Consider the following 18831-nt stretch of genomic DNA (forward strand, 5'->3'; position numbering starts at 1 on the left):
TACTCTTATTTGATCTCTCAGCAGCTTTTGATACCATTGACCATGGTATCCTTCTGGGCCGACTTGGTGAGATGGGTATTGGAGGCACTGTTTTACAGTGGTTCCGATCCTATCTGCAGGGTCATTTTCAGAGAATAACTTTGAGTGATTATCTTTCAGCCCCGTGGCAGTTGTTCTGTGGGGTGCCGCAGGGTACCATCTTGTCCCCCATGCTGTTTAACATCTATATGAAGCCCTTGGGAGTGGTCATCAAGAGATTTGGGTTTTCTGAATTTCAGCTTCCTGAGAAGCATTTTTTTCCAGCCCTGTGTGGAAATGCCACACAAATGAGGCCATTTTCATGCAAAGCATGTGATCTGCCACTGAGCTATGCCCCCTCCCCAGTGTTCAAAGGGACTGAACCATTGCAGTATAAGAAAATGACTACAGTAGGCGACTTTGGGCCCTTTTTTGCCATGAGAATGTCTGCCCCTTAATGACTAAGCTGTCATTCTTTGTAGTCCATTCCTTTCTTCTCAGTTGCTACTTGCACTTCAGTGTTCAGTAGGGAGTGAAGTTGTCCCCCGTCTTGATGTGGATTGTTTCTTCAGCTGGGAAACTCTTCCCAGTCTGATTTCTTTGGACTTCCCTGGCCAAGCAAGGCAGGCGGAATGTTTTTGTTTTTACAGGGAACATTAGAACCCAGGTCACTTTACTTGATGCTTTGCTGTCCTCCAGGGGTAGGGAACCTCCAGCCTGCAGGCCTAATTAGGCCCAGCACAGGCCCCAATTTGGCCCTTGATGCCATTTTATTTATATTATTTTATTTATTTTAACAAATCTATAGATCACATATAAACCAAAGCTGCCCAAACAGTGGCCACCTGCCCCACACTTTCTGCCATCAGGTAACATCAGGTGTGGGGCAGGTAGAGATGCAAGTGGCAGTGCACCCTCACTGAGCCTTAAAAGTGCTGTCCCAATTGTGTATTGGTAAGGGAGGCTTGCTGTCACCTCCTATAAGCTGATTGGTAGTGAAAGTAAGCCTGCTGGGATTGGCTGCGCTGCCGAGTTCCCTGTGGAGACCTCAAGAACACAGCTGACCCCTACCCAAAGCAAGGCATGGGGAACTCCAGCATGCTTGAAATCACCACCTTTCCGCTGATTGGTGGTGACTCCAAGACAACTGGATCAGGTGTGTGTTTGCCATGGGGAGCTTGGTTGCTCAATTTAATTTAATTTATTGGATTTCTTAGTCGCCCATCTGGTTGGCCATCCAGCCACTCTGGGTGATGTACAAAATGAAAAAATAACACAAAATGACACACCAATACAATAACATTGAAATCTAAAAGCAATAGCTGATCCCTGCAGAAAACAGGCTTGGAGTCAGGTAATAGGTGGTAACTTCAAGTCTCACTTGGCTTAGATTTCCCTTTATAGTGTGGCTTGTCATGCTACAAAGGAAAAAATGGTCACTGGATGTCATCCTGATGTCAGATGATTGACAGGTGGTTGTGGCTCCTCCCACCTGTCAAAGTGGCACACCAGGGTTTGAGGGAACCATCAGCTGGATCCAGTTCCCCACGCATGCTTTCTGTTCGTTAGGTCATTATGTCAAAGGTCTCCTTCCTTTTACATCATTCAGTACTCCAGATGCATTCTGCAAACGGGCATTGCCGTCAGTTCCTCTTGGTGTGGTCTTGTTGATTAAACATCCAATAACAACTTTGCCTTTCCAGAAAATAAACACTCTGCAACATCAACACAATGCACAAAGTTCATTAGCAGCATTGTATGTCGCCATATATGCACATGTTTTCATGCTTTTGGAACAACTCAAAAGGATGAGGGGTAAAAGCATGATCATATGAAAAATCCTTATGCGTGTGACATCATATATGAGGTGCTCCCGTTAGACATTATAGAAGGTACATAATTTTAATTGGAATTATTTTAAAAGAGGATAAACCCAAGTTACTTTAAAAGCCTATTTTAAGTGCAGCATCACGTTGCTGAGTGTTGCCTTAGACAGTTGCTGTGAAGCACAATGTGATTATTCTGTAATTATTATTTTTCCCCATTTCCCCAATAGCTGCACAAAAATAGGTTTTCCTCCCTTGTAAATAGCTACGCTTATCATTATTTGCCAGGTTTCACTAGTAGTTGATATCACATACGCTCTTACTAAGAGACCACTGATAAACTTAAGTTTGGCACCAGACCCGAGTCCAGAATGCTGTATTTTATTTCCACGTTAGGTACAATAGAGAACCAAATAGAGAGGAATATATATAGTTTTAGGGTCCTGAAGTACACAGTTTGAGTTGCTGTGTCATCCCTAAAAAGGCAAGCACTTATAAATATCTTAGACTTAATTGAATGATGAGTGGACCCTGACTATTGCAGTCTCAGTTTTAGAAATAAAGAGATACTAATGCACACAAGTTTAGGTAACTGAGTATGTATATTTTCTCCCTTTAAACAATACCAAGTTTTTCTATTAATCAAGAGATGAATGGACTCTGCCTACTGCAGTCTCAGTTTTAGAAATAAATGATGATGCATGCATGCAAGCTGTTTAGGTAGTTGTTATGTGTCTTCAAATCAATTATGACTTATGGCGACCCTATGAATCAGCGATCTCCAATAGCATCTGTTATAAACCACCCTGTTCACATATTGTAAGTTCAGTTTTTGGCTTCCTTTGTGGAATCAATCCATCTCTTGTTTGGCTTTCCTCTTTTTCTACTCCCTTCTGTTTTTCCCAGCATTATTTTCTTTTCTAGTGAATCAGGTCTTCTCATTATGTGTCCAAAGTATGATAACCTCAGTTTCATCATTTTAGCTTCTAGTGACAGTTCTGCTTTAATTTCTTCAAACACCCAATTATTTGTCTTTTTTGCAGTCCATGGTATGCGCAAAGCTCTCCTGCAACACCACATTTCAAACGAGTTGATTTTTCTCTTATCCCCTTTTTTCACTGTCCAACTTTCACATCCACACATAGAGATCAGGAATACCATGGTCTGAATGATCCTGACTTTGGTGTTCAGTGATACATCTTTGCATTTGAGGACCTTTTCTAGTTCTCTCATAGCTGCCCTCCCCAGTCCTAGCCTTCTTTTGATTTCTTGACTATTGTCTCCATTTTTATTAATGACTGTGCCAAGGTATTGATAATCCTTGACAAGTTCAATGTCCTCATTATCAACTGTAAAGTTACATAAATCTTCTGTTGTCATTACTTTAGTCTTCTTGATGTTCAGCTGTAGTCCCACTTTTGTGCTTTCCTCTTTAACGTTCACCAGCATTCATTTCAGACCATTACTGGTTTCCGCTAGTAGTATGGTATCGTCTGGATATCTTAAATTATTGATATTTCTCCCTCCAATTTTCATACCTCCTTTATTTTGGTTCAGTCCCTCTTTAAAGTTGATATGTTCTGCATATAGAGTCAACAATTAGGGTGATAAAATACACCCCTGTCTCACACCATTTCCAATGGGGAACCAATCAGTTTCTCCATATTAGCCATAGTAGCCTCTTGTCCAGAGTATAGGTTGTGCATCAGGACAATCAGATGTTGTGGCACCCCCATTTCTTTTAAAGCATTCCATAGTTTTTCATGATCTACACAATCAGAGGCTTTGCAGTAATCTATAAAGCACAGGGTGATTTTCTTCTGAAATTCCTTGCTCCGTTCCATTATCCAATATATGTTTGCGATATGTTATCTGGTACCTCTTACTTTTCTAAATCCAGCTTGGACATCTGGCATTTCTCATTCCATATATGGTAAGAGCCTTTGTTGTAGAATGGGAGAGGTTTAGGTAGAGGAGAATGTATATCTCCACCCATACCCTTTAATAAAATAAACGTGTTTGATAAATTGAAAGACTGTGATGCAGTAAAGATCAATGACTTTTTACAGTTGCCATTCCAGTATTACATAAGGTAAAATTTGAAATGCATTCTGTGTTGAGGGTTCTTCTCAGGAGAAATGCCTGAGATATTTTTGAGAGAAGACAAAATAATTTCAATAAGACTAGTGAAATTTCTCAATTTAGGTGAGGGAAGAGTTTGTACAACCTTAATGTGTCACAGGATGCATGTCACTGAACCAAAGGACAGAAGAAGCCTGGTGGTGCCTAAGAATTACGGGCTTGGGGTGTGGAAGTACCATACAGTACACATCCTAAGTAGACCACCTATATCATCAGTTTGTGCTAATGCAGGCAGCTAAAGTCATCTCTTCAGATTGCTATTACTGTTGAAGCCCTGTGGTAATGATAGATATATACATATGTTCTAAAGGGCAATCCATCAGTGGAGAGTTAACTTTGTTCCACCACACAGCTGCTTCTGCTTTACTGTGAAGTTCACCACTGAGTTTCATATTTGGAGTAAGCCTTTGAAAATTTCATTAACAAGATAATATGTGTTAGAACTATGGGTTGTATCCAGCGAAGTTGTCTTGTTAGCTGAAGGACTTCCATCTGCACAACGGAACTTCCTCTTCCCATGCCCCCCATGTCCCCAGTATCAAATATGTTCTGGAGGGATGGAGGGTCCCCAGAACAGATTGGGGGGCATGTGAAGAAAGGAGAGGGAGACGAAGTACCATTTTGCTGAGACTTACTTTGGAAAAAATATATAGTTGGTGCAGCTGACCAGAGATGTGCACTTGGTTGCAGATGCTCATTTTGTTATTTTTTACTTTGGCAAAATGATGCTTATTCCCCAGTTATGTGTTTAACAGAAGAAACAAACTCAATTTTATTCATGTAGTCATGACAATGCTATAATTTCAGTGAGTTTTGTAAAATGCCAAACTGCACATGCTCTCTCTCTCTCTCTCTCTCTCTCTCTCTCTCTCTCTCTCTCAGGGTTGGCAAATTGTTTTGTTTGTTTGTTTGCTTGCTTGCTTTAACATATCAGGAATGTAAAAGCAGTTGTAAAGCATGGAATGGCACTTGTGGAAAGAAATGTTATTTGTGAGCTTTACAACTGAAACAATACACATGGCCATCTGAAGGGGTGCTTGCATAAGACCATTAAGTCCAGGGCCTAGGGATGGCGGGAAATTTGGCTCAGTTCACATTTAAAAGTGAACTTACTTAATTTACACTTTCCAAATCAATGCGCGTTCCAAAAACTATGACTTTTCTGAATTTTGCAATGCAGTTCTCCAGCCAAGTAATATGTACAAAAATACATATACTGGGATAAAATGTGCATAGAAATGCATATAGTGAAAATAATATACAAAAATGCATTATATTCAGGAACATTGTTTTGCAAAAATGTGTATATTAGGCGAAGTTATATATAAATGTGTGTATTAGGAGAAATGTGCACTAAAATGCTGATAAATTTTCATAACTGATGTGGAAATGTGGCAAACTGAACTTAAGATTGGAAAAACTGAGACAAACCAAAATGGATATATTTGCCCACCCATACCTAGCTGAACCACTGCTGTATCTTGTTACAGCTAGGGGTCAGAAATAAGCTTGTTGATCTGCTTTTAATTTATTTATTATTATTTATTTATTTAATTACATTTCTAAACCGCCCTATAGCTAACAGCTCCCAGGGTGGTGTACAACAAGATAAAATTCTCTGATGAAGCCATTCAATTTAGACTCCCAAGTGGTTTTTCTCCTCCCTTTCAAGTGAACTTTTAAAGGATTTTTGTCTTCACAACACAACAGCTAAACTGGATCATTGTGTAAAGAGAGTGTGTAAAGTAATAGTTATCCTCTCCTTTCCTCCCCCCCTTAAGCAGGTCACTGTATTTCCCAACTGCAGTCAAGGGCTACTGCCAACTTTCAGTGAAAGAAGTCTGTAAGATGTATATCAAAAATAACATTAATGAGCTGCAAACGCCAAAATTACAGGAACTTATGAAATTGTTTAAACATAAAATACCATTAAACTGTTTACTGAGGCTTCACAGAAATACTGCAGCTAATGAGCATTTCTGCTATTTAAATAAGCCCAAATTGAACACACATTACATGGATACGTAATTAGTAATGGCAGTCAAGCACACACTGTGTCACTTTTAAAGCTTTATTTGAGGAATCTTTTCCATTTGATTTGTTTTGCTAATTAAAATATTTTTTAGCTTTCCGATATATCTTAATATTACTGGTGGCTCTCCCCCCTCAAGTGGTGTATAATTGGTTGATGCTTTCCCATTTGTGTCTATTTGCTCAATGAACACAGCAGTTTGAACTATAATGTAGTATACAAAATTATTTTGGCTTCTGCATTTGTCCTGGTATCTCTTGGTAATGTTTGTGTGCTGTTGTCCAATCAGAATGATCTGCTCAGGTTACATAGCTGTTGTCTTACATGCAGTGCTGATGGGCTTTCAGATGCTGCTGGAAGAATATAAGTTGCCACTGCAGTAGAATGTGCTTTCCTGATAGGGAAATCAGTGCCAACATTTCCTGATGGTGAAATCAAAGCAACTTCTTCCCAGACTTTTCCCCACAATGCTGTTATGACAAATCTGATCACATGGATCTAGGGTAGTGGCATTTCACTTCAATATCCACTAATATTTTTAAATTAAGATTCATGTCTTATCTAGGGAGGTGGTGGGCTCTCCAACACTGGAGGCATTCAAGAGGCAGCTGAACAGCCATTTGGGTGTGCTTTAAGTTGGATTCCTGCACTGAACAGGGGGTTGGACTCCATGGCCTTATAGGCCCCCTCCAACTCTACAATTCTGTGATTCTGTGTCTGCAGATAATGAATTAACCAGTTACGTGATCAATGTGATTATTATAATACACAATTATCCTTTTGCCTACTTGAAATTCTCTCTTCTTGCCTTGTAGTACTATAACAATACTGTAGTAAACTCATTATTTTCTATTGTTTATGCAAGCAAAACAGCACCACCAATGCACAAGAGGGTTGTGGAAACACCAAGGTTTGTAGAAGCATCCCCTCTATGGTTACCATCATTTGGTCATTTCAAAAAGAGTACATTTGGTTTGATAAGTGAAAAGTAAGAGTATGCTGTTGCACCATCTCAAAAAGAGTACATGTACTCTTAAAAGAGTACGGTTGGATTCCCCTCCCCTCCCGAAGAAAACTTAACCAAAATACAAAAAAAAAAAAAAAAACTCACAAGAGGAAGGAAAAAAGACAAAAACAGCTCACTGAGGACTGAGTATGCTCGCTGAGTATGGAATGTTCAGTGTGTGGGAGGGGACTGAAAAATGGAGGGAGAAGGAATGGGATGGAGTGTCCTGAAAGAAGGTCTGGATGGCTGGCATCCTGAACAGGAGCCTCATACACTGCAACCTTTAAGTTTCAAGTCCTGTTTCTGACATAGGTAGTAGTATTAGCCAGTCAGGTTCACTTCAGAACTCAACCATTTATCTTTATTTTCTCAGCTATTCATTGTGCATTTTTACCAGATGGTCCTGAGATATGTTCTTTCCAAACTGTTATGAGACATAACCAAACTAGCCTGTGCTGATATTGGCCTGAGAATCTTAACTGATTTGTTTGTTTGTTACATTTTTTCAATCATACCCTTCCCAAGAAACTCAAGGCAGCGTACATGATCTCCCCATTTTTATCCTCACAACAATTTGTGAGGTAGTTAGATAGAAAGACAGTGATTGGCCCAAAATCACCCAGTAAGCTTTTGTGGGTAAGCAAAAAGTCAAACCCGGGTCTCCCTGGTATATGTTTTGGGCTCTTATTAGGAGGAAGGGTGGGATATAAATCTAAATTATTATTGTTATTGTTATTGTTGATGATGATGATATAATGTTCCACACCCTAGCTGCTGGGGGCTAACCAAGTTTCATAGGGTAGTGTAGTGGGCAAGTCACTCATCTCAGTTTCCTGGACAGGGTTGCTAGGTTAAAACAGAATAACCTCATGTATGTCACCATTAGTACCTTAGGAGAAAAGTAAGATAAAAATGCAATTAGTAAATATTTATTTATTTTTGTGTGTGTATCCCACCTTTTCCCCAAAGATCTGAAGATGGCATACATGGTTCTCCGTTTTCTCATTTTATCCTTAACAGCAGCCCTGTGAGGTAGGTTAGGTCAGACTAAGGTCACCCAGTAAGCTTCAAGGTTGGGTGGGGATTTGAACCCTGGCTTTCCAGGCCCTAGTCCAACACATTACACCACTACACTGCACCACAAATAGTATAATTAGCCAAATTTCCCTTATTGCCATCATCACTGAGCTACAGTTCTCCAACCCCTGTGAAGTGCCGTAAAGTTTCTAGTAAATTATCTGCACAGTTTGGTCCTCTTTATTTTATGCTTACAACTATACAGTATTAAACTTAGCTGTTTTGTATTCAGATACCAGGAGAAAAAATATCTAGTCTTGGCACTTTGTAAATTATTTTAGCAGACATGACCAAATGCATACTTCGTTTATTTCAGTTTAGTTTAGTTTTCTGCAAGCAGTGGGACTTTAAAGGAGACTAATCACTTCTGATCCTGAAAGTGACACAGTATTTCCAGTTTTAAAATTAGCTGGTGACACATGCAAAGCAGTTTCTTTTCCTGGGATTTTTGTCTAAGCCATCAGTGCCTTATCTTAGCATTCAGGATTTCAAAATGTTCCATGCCTTGGCATTATCAGCATTAGCAGTCCCTATGTGGCATTCATACTAATTTGTTATAATAGCATTTTGTTTACTATATAAAAAAATAAGATACAGAGCTTAATTATTCCTTCCAGTGTATTTTGAGATAGCGCCTGTGTGAGGGTCTAAATCCAATCTGTACTTCATTTCCCCACTCACTGCCACCCCAACAGATTTCTTGGTGTTTTCATTCACACTGGTGGTAGTGATCCAAAGGAACTATGCACATAGTTAAAATTTGCTCAACTAGCTGATGAGCAGATAGTTTGACTTTCTTCACCACAACATCTCCAAGCTGAAGAGTCTCGAGGTTTACCTCTTCCACCACTGGATCAGCTACAGCAAAAGTTTCTTGACCATGCACCTGCATATAACCTCTATGGAATAGTAGTATATCTAAAAAAAGCATCACTTACCTTTCCTCCTTCAGATCCATCCTAAAAGCCCATTTTTCAGAAAATATTTTTTTAAGGAAACCCTCATTTGTCCCTTTTCTGTCTCTAACAAGCCTTTGACACATGGTTGCCCTCTATCCCATTATTTAACTCACTGACGTGGAAATAGAGAACAGGAAATTATGGAAATCTGATCCTTTCCTATAATGATAGTTTTGACTTTACAGAGGGTTTCCCAAGGCAAAACACAGCTGCCTGTGCTCATCTCTTGTAAAAACAGAACACATCTTTGACACTGCATATGACAACTGAGAAATATACTAGCAGGATTCTCTTTTACATATATGACAGCACAACTACATCAGTTTAATTGACCTTAGCAATCTGCATCTGTGTGTGGTATGTCCCCAAGGGATGCTAACCCCCACCCCATCATTTAGGGGAGAAAAACCTGCACGCCATAATACTTACATAAAAATCATTCAGTTTGATGCAGGATATCAAGATGTGCTAAAATAATATTAAAATGTACTTTAGTATGAAGTTAAATTAAAGAGCGAGTGCATTTTAAATGATAGATCATTCTGAATTTTAAACTATAAAAGAGCAAATGACATTATTTTAAAATTAAGATTTTTTTATCATGAGCAAGAGAACAATCTTCCATTCTTTTGCCATTTTATTTATTTGTTTCATTGTTCCCTGGTTCAATTTATTACAACTATTGTTTGTTTATTAGTTTGTTTGCTTTTTTTAAAAAGCTAGCTTTCCATGATTAAGATTAGAGGATTTGAAGAAATCCTTTGCCTGTTGCCACAGCTGCCATCAGGTAGATTTTGTGGGAAGAGAAGGGGACAGCTAGAGCAACAAGGACTGGTGTTAGCTAACACATTATGAGCAGTGCGAAATCTTTATTGTAATTTGCCCAGGGGAGGAGAAAATTCTTACATTGGTCATTATAACTGCCCTAATTCTAAACTTGAGCACCAACACTAAGCAGAACATGCTGTTTTTCAGACACAACAAAGGGAGGATGTCAAGATCCTAGAATTTATGCTGTATATCAAACTAGACCAGTAGAGGATACATGCTGCCTGATCATCATGGGAATCAATGCTGTTGCCCATCCTTCTTTTCTGTACTTGAGCAGTGTTTTGAGGCCTGAGCACACACAGTCCACAGTAGCTCACTAAGCTAGGTCTCAGCCTCAAACCCTGAAGTTTGTGGTTCAACCTGCGAGTCACTGGTATACATCATTTTAAGTGTGGTTGTGCCTATTAGTTACTAGTGGGGAGAGTCTGGCATTGCTCGAGAATTCTAAGAAAGCAACAGCAACCCACACTGATAATAAGTTCACCATCTTGATTCAAAATGGCAGAACCATAAAAATGGTATCCAAACATAGACAATAACCTGCTCTGTGATCTCAAGAACCATTGTGCCAAATTGTTATGATGACTAAGTGTTGTCCAGTGCAGTTTTTAAGGATGCAGTCTGCCATTCTGTTTCAAAATGGCATCCACTGGTATCAAAAATAGACAAAAAACTGCTCCTTGACTTCAGGAACCATCATGCAAAATTTGGTTAAGATAATTTAATAGGTGTCCAAATATGTAAGTGTACAGTCAATTTTTCACAATATATAGTAGATGTCTCTATCACCTTTTTCCTGTTCCTCCTCATCCCCTCTTTTTGTTCCAAACAGTAAGAGAAGCTCTGAGTCCTCTCAAGTTTAACAGGTGGGGTCTCCCTGAAATTGATCAAGAGACCATGCAAACAAGCGAGCCAGGGATTTTTGCAGGAGGTGATATTGGTGGACTGGCCAACACTACAGTGGAATCAGTGAATGACGGAAAGCAAGCTTCCTGGTACATGCACAGATACATACAGGTGAGTTTTCAATGGAGCATTCTCTGGCTTTGCCTTGATTTCTCCTGTTGGGTACACATTTCCTCCTCTTTCCCAAACTTATTAGGATGTCAATAATCAGTTCTGATGTAGTGGGATTCCATGGAGATGGATAAGTTACAAATCTGACAACTGAGTAATTAATGGAAAGCTTAGATCAGGGATGGGAACCCTGTGGTCCTCCAGATGTTATTCAGCCACAGCTCTCATTAGTCCCAGCCAGCATGGCCAATTGTCAGGGACAATGGTAATTATGGATAACTAAACGTTTGTCTCCCTCTTTCATAATACTAGAACCAGGGGTCATCCAATGAAGCTGAATGGTGAAAGATGCAGAAGGAAATACTTCTTCAGTCAGGGCATGCTTCAAATATGGTATTCGCTCCCACAGTGATGGCAATCTACTTGAGCGACCTTAAAGGGGGATTAGACCAATTAATGGAGGATAAGGCTATCAGTGGCTACTAGTCATGATAGCTGTATTACCTCCAGGGTCATACCCTCTGAATACCAATTGCTGAGGATTATGAGCGAGAGAGTGATATTGTTCTCATGTCCTGCTGGTGGGCTTCCCATAGGCATCTGATTGGTCACTGTGGGAACAGAATACTGGACCAGCTAAGCATTTGATCTGATCTTGCAAGACACTTATGGAAGGACACAGGTTCCCCACCACAAGTAAGATACAGAATCTACAGGAGAATGAGGGAGGGGTAGATTATTATTGAGAAGGTAGTGTGATTTTTTTTTATGTTAAGTAAAAGCAATTCTCATTGGTTAACAGTTCTTATTTGTACCCAAAGGCGATACAACTTAATGCATAATATACTGCATAATACATTTTACTCAAGTAATTGAAGGGGAGAACAGCTTATAAATATTAAAACAGCACAGCATTTTGAACAGCATGGAAGGTTTTGTTTTGTGGTTTAAAAAAATACTTTTAGCTTTGTCAGCTTGGGCAGAAATTATTATGTATAGGATGTGATCACACCATTACTTTCTAAAATACACATCCAAAACAAGGGCACCTACACAAATAAAGCTGCCTACCTGTCAGATGAAAATGGTAGTCACACAAGAAGCCACAGGAGAAAGGCAGAGAGCCCTTGCTTGTGGACAGAAATGTATACAAGTAAAAACAATTGTATCAGGAATGAGCTCAAGCAGGTGAAGGAACAATTCCTCTGACTAGTGCTGAGAGGCTCATATGTCCTGCTCTTTGCTTTATGCTGCCTCAAATAGGCCTTCCTGTGGTGGTAAACAAGTCATAAGACAGATGCGGTTTGTATCACGCAGCAGATGATAAAAAAGGAGGCCATTAATGAAAAAGAAGTAGAAAATACTGTGATCTTGCTTTTTTCAATAGCTTGTAACTGAAAAGTGATCCTGAAAATTCCTTTTTTAACTATTCAGATTGAAAAGCACCCTTATATAAATACTGAATGCTGGTGGAGAGAGTTTTTTTTTAAAAAAAAAAACCCTAGTGAATAGTTTTTAAAGTGTGTAAACATTTCCTGTCTTTTATACACAAAATAAGACCCATCTCTCATAATGTTGTCAGTATTTTATTTATTTATTTATTGCATTTGTATACCGCCCCATAGCCGAAGCTCTCTTTTTACATATTTTTTTTAAAAGCATCAAAATCCTAGACCAGGAACGTTGTTTAAGCAGTATCTGCTGATAAGAGGAGTGTTTTTAGCCAATGCTTTGCAGACCATTATCTTCTTTATGCACTGGATTAGTCCAAATCCCTGCCATCCAGGGGTTGCCAGCACAGCGCCCACATACACTAGTATGCCCACCAGTACCTCCTGTGGCACCCACAAAAAGACTCAATAAATATCCCTTCAAAAATCCTCAATGCTTGAGAGAATTTGAATTTGTCATGCTTAGTTCCTATATGCACTGGCTAAACCTCTCCTGTACTGAACACAAAACCTTAAACATGCCTACATTTGATTGGGTGCCAAGATTTGGATACCCACCCTCCCTTCTGTTCTGAATAGAGAATATGTGCAAAGATGTGCAACTTCTCTCTGAGCAAGTGTGGCATGGCTGATATTGGTGTCTTTTTTCCCATTAATGGGGAGAGACCACACACCATTTTGTGGTCCTATCTGTTTTCTGTTGTTTTAGATTTGGCAGCCATTTCTGTTATGCCACCCCAACAACAGCCATTTTGTGTTACCCCCACAACAGCCATTTTGTGACTGGTGCCCATGGCACTTTTTATAGAGTCCAAATGTGCCCACTGGCCAAAAAAGGTTGGCAGTCCCTCTTAAACAAATTTTCAGTAGATAAGTAATTGGAGCAATGGTTCTCAGTGCATGAGGTGGGTCATGCCATATAGCTATAGGCACTTGTCAGAGAGGTCTGAGGCTTCTCCCTGTGCATTGATTAGTCTAGTGTAAAGAGCACCACTCAACTTAGTGTTTCACCAACTAGCTGTTTCTATGTTGAAAAGCAGCTATTTTTTGTCATGGCACCTAAAACCACATATTTAGTCCATATGGTCATACACTGTGTATTTATCTTGGGATTTGTGGTTCTGTTTTTTGTTTTTAGAAATAGACCTTATCTTTTAAGTTAATACAACAACCATGCCACCATTTTCCTTCCCTCCTGACTTCAAAAGTGGCCCTCTTGGGCACAGGGAGGAGAATGGGTACATCAATTTCCTTCACAACTGTAATATAAAAATTCAGATATTCCTTTTTGTTAGAGATTTCCTTTCCAAAGCCATTTGATGTAGAATAAAAAGCATACTTTTGTGTCAGTCAAGAGAATTTATTTGGGATGTTATGAAGCAGTATGCATGTATTTTGCCAACATATCATCTTTACGTGCCCATTTTGTAACAAAGGGTTGGGAATCACTTTTAGGAAGTAGCACAAAAGAAGATTTGAAGCAGTGCTGGGGAAGCAGTTGCACTTCAAAAGTTATCGAACCAACTCCCATCTTCCCTCATCATTGGCCATGCAGGCTGGAGCTGATGGGACCTGGACAACAAGTGGAGGGCCACGGGTATCACATCCCTGATTTACTGAGCATTTCTTTGCCACTTACAGAGAGTAGACATGTTAGTCTGCTGCAGCTTAAGCAAGTGTTTGCATAAGCTTTAAGGTGCCACAAGACTCTTTCACCTCTTTGCCATACATCTTAGAATAGAAAATGGAGGAGGAGGACTTTGTGATGTAGGTTAAAGTGGGGGGAAAGACTCTTGCACTGAAAGCTGAACATAGCGGAGAAAGCTGTGTGCTGTGTGTACATATGTTTATGTTTGTGGAAAGTGGCAACTCTGCATCATATAATTCTTTTGCAGAGCAGACAAGAAGATAAAAAGAAACAAGCTGGCATCAGTTTGCTGAGTTCAAGATGTCTTAATGGAATATGCCACATGGGTAATAGAAGCAAAAGGGTAGAGAAAATGACGTTTTGTGATCCTTCTGGTGCATGGGAGCCTGGTTTAACATTTCTCAGATCTCCTACATAACACCTGCCCAGCCAGAAAACGAATCAAGCCAAGCCAGGAATGACGCAGGGTTCAAAAAGAAAATATAGTATGCTTTCTGTGAAATGTGGCTGTTCCTGAAAAGTATCATGAAGGAAGAGGCCACACAGAGGATCTAAACAGTAACAGGAACTTTACTATAACTAATTATATACAGAGAACAAGGCCCACAGCATGGTGCTGCTTGTAAGGCAGGCCTGGAACTGAAACTGCCACAGCCTGGGGCTGATGCAGCAGTTCCTGGTATGGCAAGCCTGGAGGGCCAATACACTACAGTTCCCACATTTAGGGAGGGGGGGGATAACAGTCCATTTTTTTCTGGCTCCATCAAGCCTTTGTCTTAGGTGAAATGATGGCACTGCTATTCAGAAATGGCTATTCAGACTGGGGGGGTAATATTATTCCTTTTTTCCCCAGCGTGAATAGTCAGTATTCCTCATTCCATTTCATTTTAACCGAACAGTTACCCAGCAATACTGTGGCATAGAAGGATAGAGAGATGCTTCTCACTTCTGCATAGTTAAAACTATGGGACGGGGTGGAGGAGTGAGAGAGAGAAGAGATCAATTTTTATTCAACGAGAATATAAAAAGGAGCAGAAGTTGAAGTTGCAGCCAGATGCCAGCAATATTATTTTGTTAGAATGTTTAGGAAGATGCAGCCTTGGTTATCATTCACAGGGTAGTTTACAGCATCTAGATCATGATCTTTAAATTTCTCCACTGGCCCTAGCTCTGCTTCATTTCAGTGGAGATTGCACTGAATGCTTTGAGGCAAAATGCTTATGCCAAATTAGACCCACTTGCCTGTATGCCATCAGTCTGTGTGTAAGAGCCTCTATCTACAGTACGTCAATCCAGGGACGTTAGAGGAATGTAAATTTAAAATGGCAGAGGTAGATGCTACAAATGCTGCTTTTAGAGTGGTGGTGGTGGTAAAGATAGGGACATTATTATATACATGGTGGAATTTGCCTCAGATCGTAGCTTTTGGAAGAAAGCCTCCATCAGAATATTCCAGATTATATAAAGTGAGCTGCTCAAAAATCTGAAAAGATTTCTGTGGAGTCTCATTTCATTTTAGAGGAACAGTTTGGGAGTGGAAGAAGGTTAGCTGCTTGGTGTGTTGCTTTTTCAAGTATTGGAAAAAGGGGAAATCCTCCAATAATTTCAATATGGCTGTTATTGCAGTGGAGTACCTATTTGCAATGGAGTAGTTACCAGGAAAAATAGCATCTCTATGATGATAGCCAGATGCCAGTGAGCATTTAGTGGAGCTGGTATGGTGTGACAACAAAGAGTTTTAACTGAGAGCCAGGAAGTTGTAAGGCACCAAAGCCTCAAACTAGGCACTTTAGCTGTGGTATCTGACACCTTACTCTGTGTGCTGTGATGATCAGCTTACCAGAGGAGGGAGCTACTGTCCTGCTCCACTTTAGACCTCTACTTTAGACCTCTGCATATAGTCTGGGGGTGATATTACAGCTACCAGATCAACAGGGTTCAGATGATATGAGGGACCAAGAGGATTCCACCTCAGCTTATACAGTGGCTGGCTCTGGCCTGGCTCCTCAGTCCAAACATATTGCCATTCAGTTTCAGACTGAGCTCTGATTACCTCTCCATGTATACCTGTTTAACTGCCTGCCTGCTTCCCAGCTTGTGTCCAGGCTAAGATCCAGTGGCAGGTGGTTGTTTTCTGTCAGTGGGACAGTGGAATCCACTCAGGGTTTTTGTCTGAACATTCAAGGAGCTGTCCAAGGTGCTGAGCATGACCCAATTCTGCCATGGAGCAGGAGCGCCACCCTCCCACCCTAAGGCCACAGGGCCCTTGGCCAGGGACCATCTGGGCCACCACTGGCACCAGGCCTGGGTCTGAAGGTTTTGTAATACAGAAGTCAAGACCCTCCTCCCTTTTCTATAATGTCATGGGTTTTGTGTACACATTTGTCTGGTGTTCAGCTGACCTGCAGCACATATTGCAGTTCTTTTAACTGTTAACCTCCCCACACGTGGACTATTCCAAGGCACTACTAGTAAACTGCTGTTCAACCCAAAATTCCAAAGGACTCAATTGAAAACCCAGAACTTTGTAAGACATGGGGCTGCCCAATTGTATTGAAGTGTTGGAGAATTGGTGTGTGTGTGTACATGCTCACACACACACACACACAGAGAGAGACTAATGAGCGTCTGGAGCTTTCTCCAACATTGATGCTCCTGCTTTTTTAGAGGATGCCTGTGTGTGCGTTGGGGCACCAAAATAAAGACAAAACAGTGTTGGTATTCTTTACTAGTGTGTCAAATATTAGACAACTGTGGGCTGATTCACGCTGTGTCTGGCAGACATGTCTGCAGTGTTTACACACCTTTGTCCTAGGGAACATCATCAAAATATACAAAGCATAAAGAGGACATCTGTGGATGTGTACTGGAGAACAAATTGGCCATTGTTTCCTAGCAGATGACCCTCAGGTGTTCACAGCCATTTTATTTATTTATCTATTTATTAAATTTATATCCTGCCATTCCTCCCAGAGTGGCAAACAACATCTTTAAAACATCTTAAAGACAGTTCTAACATAGATATAGACTGAGAAAAGATCTCTCCTTAAAAGCCTGGTTGGAAGAGCAAGGTCTTCAGTAAGCTCCAAAAAGACAACAGAGGTGGTGCCTGTGTGATATATCATGCCCACCCGTTCCTCTGAGGAACTCAGAGTTCCCAGCCAGTCTCCCGTCCAGGCAGTTTATACTGTTATAGGCCAGGTCTCCTTAGCTTCAGTTATGGAACTGTATCATCTGCCTTCAGAATACTCTTTAGGCATCTCCCCTTCACCCCTTTATGATGTGCACTGTGGCAGACGCCTCTGCTGAGTGAAATATGAACCAGCCCTTTGAGTTTAAGTGCCTCACTCTTTCTTCCACGTATGCCTTGTTGGACTTAGATCCGCACAATAAAGCACACATTTCCCATGGAATATACTAAAAGCATTGGAGTAAATCTGACAATTGGAAAAAGCTTGTCAATTGGAATTTTAGATCAAGCAGGCTTAATATTAGAGTGTTTCCGTTACCCTTTTCAGGTTTTGAAGGAGCTTATTCGACCTTACTGTCTCACCATGAAGCTAATGGGAAAAGCCTTGCAGCAATCTTCACAGGAAAGTTTCCAAATGTCAAGTGTCATCTTTCCAGCTGCTAGATGAATGGGTAGCCACGAGGCATTTATTTGGGTGTATGGTCTCAGTAAAATCTGGTTGCTGTGGCAGCGATTACTATAATTTGGCAATCGCTTTGCCAGTATTGGGACCACATGCAATTTTAGTTGTTGGATTTGGAGCATTATTTTGGGAGAGTTGTAATTTAGAGGCCAGTCAAGGCATCGTAGTTTTGGTTTATTCTTTTTGCAAGGGCTAATATACTGTGCTCTCTGTCTTTTTCATCTACATGTGTACGTTCCTCTGCTGTGCTCTTACTGTTGCAACCTCTCCAGCTTGAGATTAAACTATATATTCATGAAGCAGATTGGCATGCTCTTGAATACATGAGAAAGCAAACCTTTCAGCCTGCCAGTTTCATCAAGCTTTTAGTTAATGATGTGTAGTTACAGCATTTTCAATATGGCAGTACAGAAACTATAGGTTATTATTGGAAAGTGCTACCCACAACTTGTGTCCAACCAAAAAGAGAGAGAGAGAAAAGAAAAAGCACCACCACTCCTTTTAAAGTATAGAAGGGAAGGAGAACCTGTGGCCCTCCAGATGTTGCTGGACTGCAGCTCCCATTATGTCTCATCATTACCATGCTGGCTGGGATTGATAGAGTCTTAACAAAATCTAGAGGGCCATTTCTCTCCACGTCTGAGATTCTGTGTGTATTTTATCCCTCTTAAGACGGTAAGATAATTGGGAACTTAACAAACAATGGAGGGACCAAATTCATTGCTGGCACATAGAAGCTTCCATTGGGGATTTACCTCAGTGTGGCTTTAAGAGCTCTTCCTTAATGTTATATTATGTAAAAATATTCTTCCTCAGTAAATAAATAATGTGCAAATTTTTATATCTGGTTTGCCAGGAATTTCTCATTTATGTAGGGTTGCCTGTTTGAAATATTTCAGAGATAATTTAAGCACAAGTTATTTGGAGGTGGGATGGGGAAATCAGTATTAATTCTCATCCTTAAGTTTCCTTATTGTGTTTTTGTAAGGTGAATAAGTGCATCTCTTTAGAAAATGCTGTTGAATCACTTGAAGAATCCAGAGCCAGAGCATAATGTACTGCAATGCAATACAATTTTAATTTAAATAGAGACTTTCATACAAAATGCATCCCTGACTGTAAATAATGCAATTACAGAATTAAATAATAAATAATAGACGAGACAAAGCAA

At 40.2% G+C, this 18831-nt stretch overlaps 1 protein-coding gene across 7 annotated transcripts in view; it reads left to right on the plus strand.

The window, feature by feature from the left end:
• DPYD (dihydropyrimidine dehydrogenase) overlaps window positions 1-18831 on the plus strand; it is an 829935-nt gene that overhangs the window by 404561 nt on the left and 406543 nt on the right. For all 7 annotated transcript variants that reach the window (XM_061633709.1, XM_061633711.1, XM_061633708.1 and 4 more), the window contains one exon: window positions 10724-10908. In XM_061633709.1, the coding sequence (XP_061489693.1) occupies window positions 10724-10908 (185 nt within the window). The remainder of the gene's footprint in view (window positions 1-10723; window positions 10909-18831) is intronic.

This window comes from Rhineura floridana, chromosome 6 (assembly GCF_030035675.1).
Source record: "Rhineura floridana isolate rRhiFlo1 chromosome 6, rRhiFlo1.hap2, whole genome shotgun sequence".
Lineage (NCBI taxonomy): Eukaryota > Metazoa > Chordata > Lepidosauria > Squamata > Rhineuridae > Rhineura > Rhineura floridana.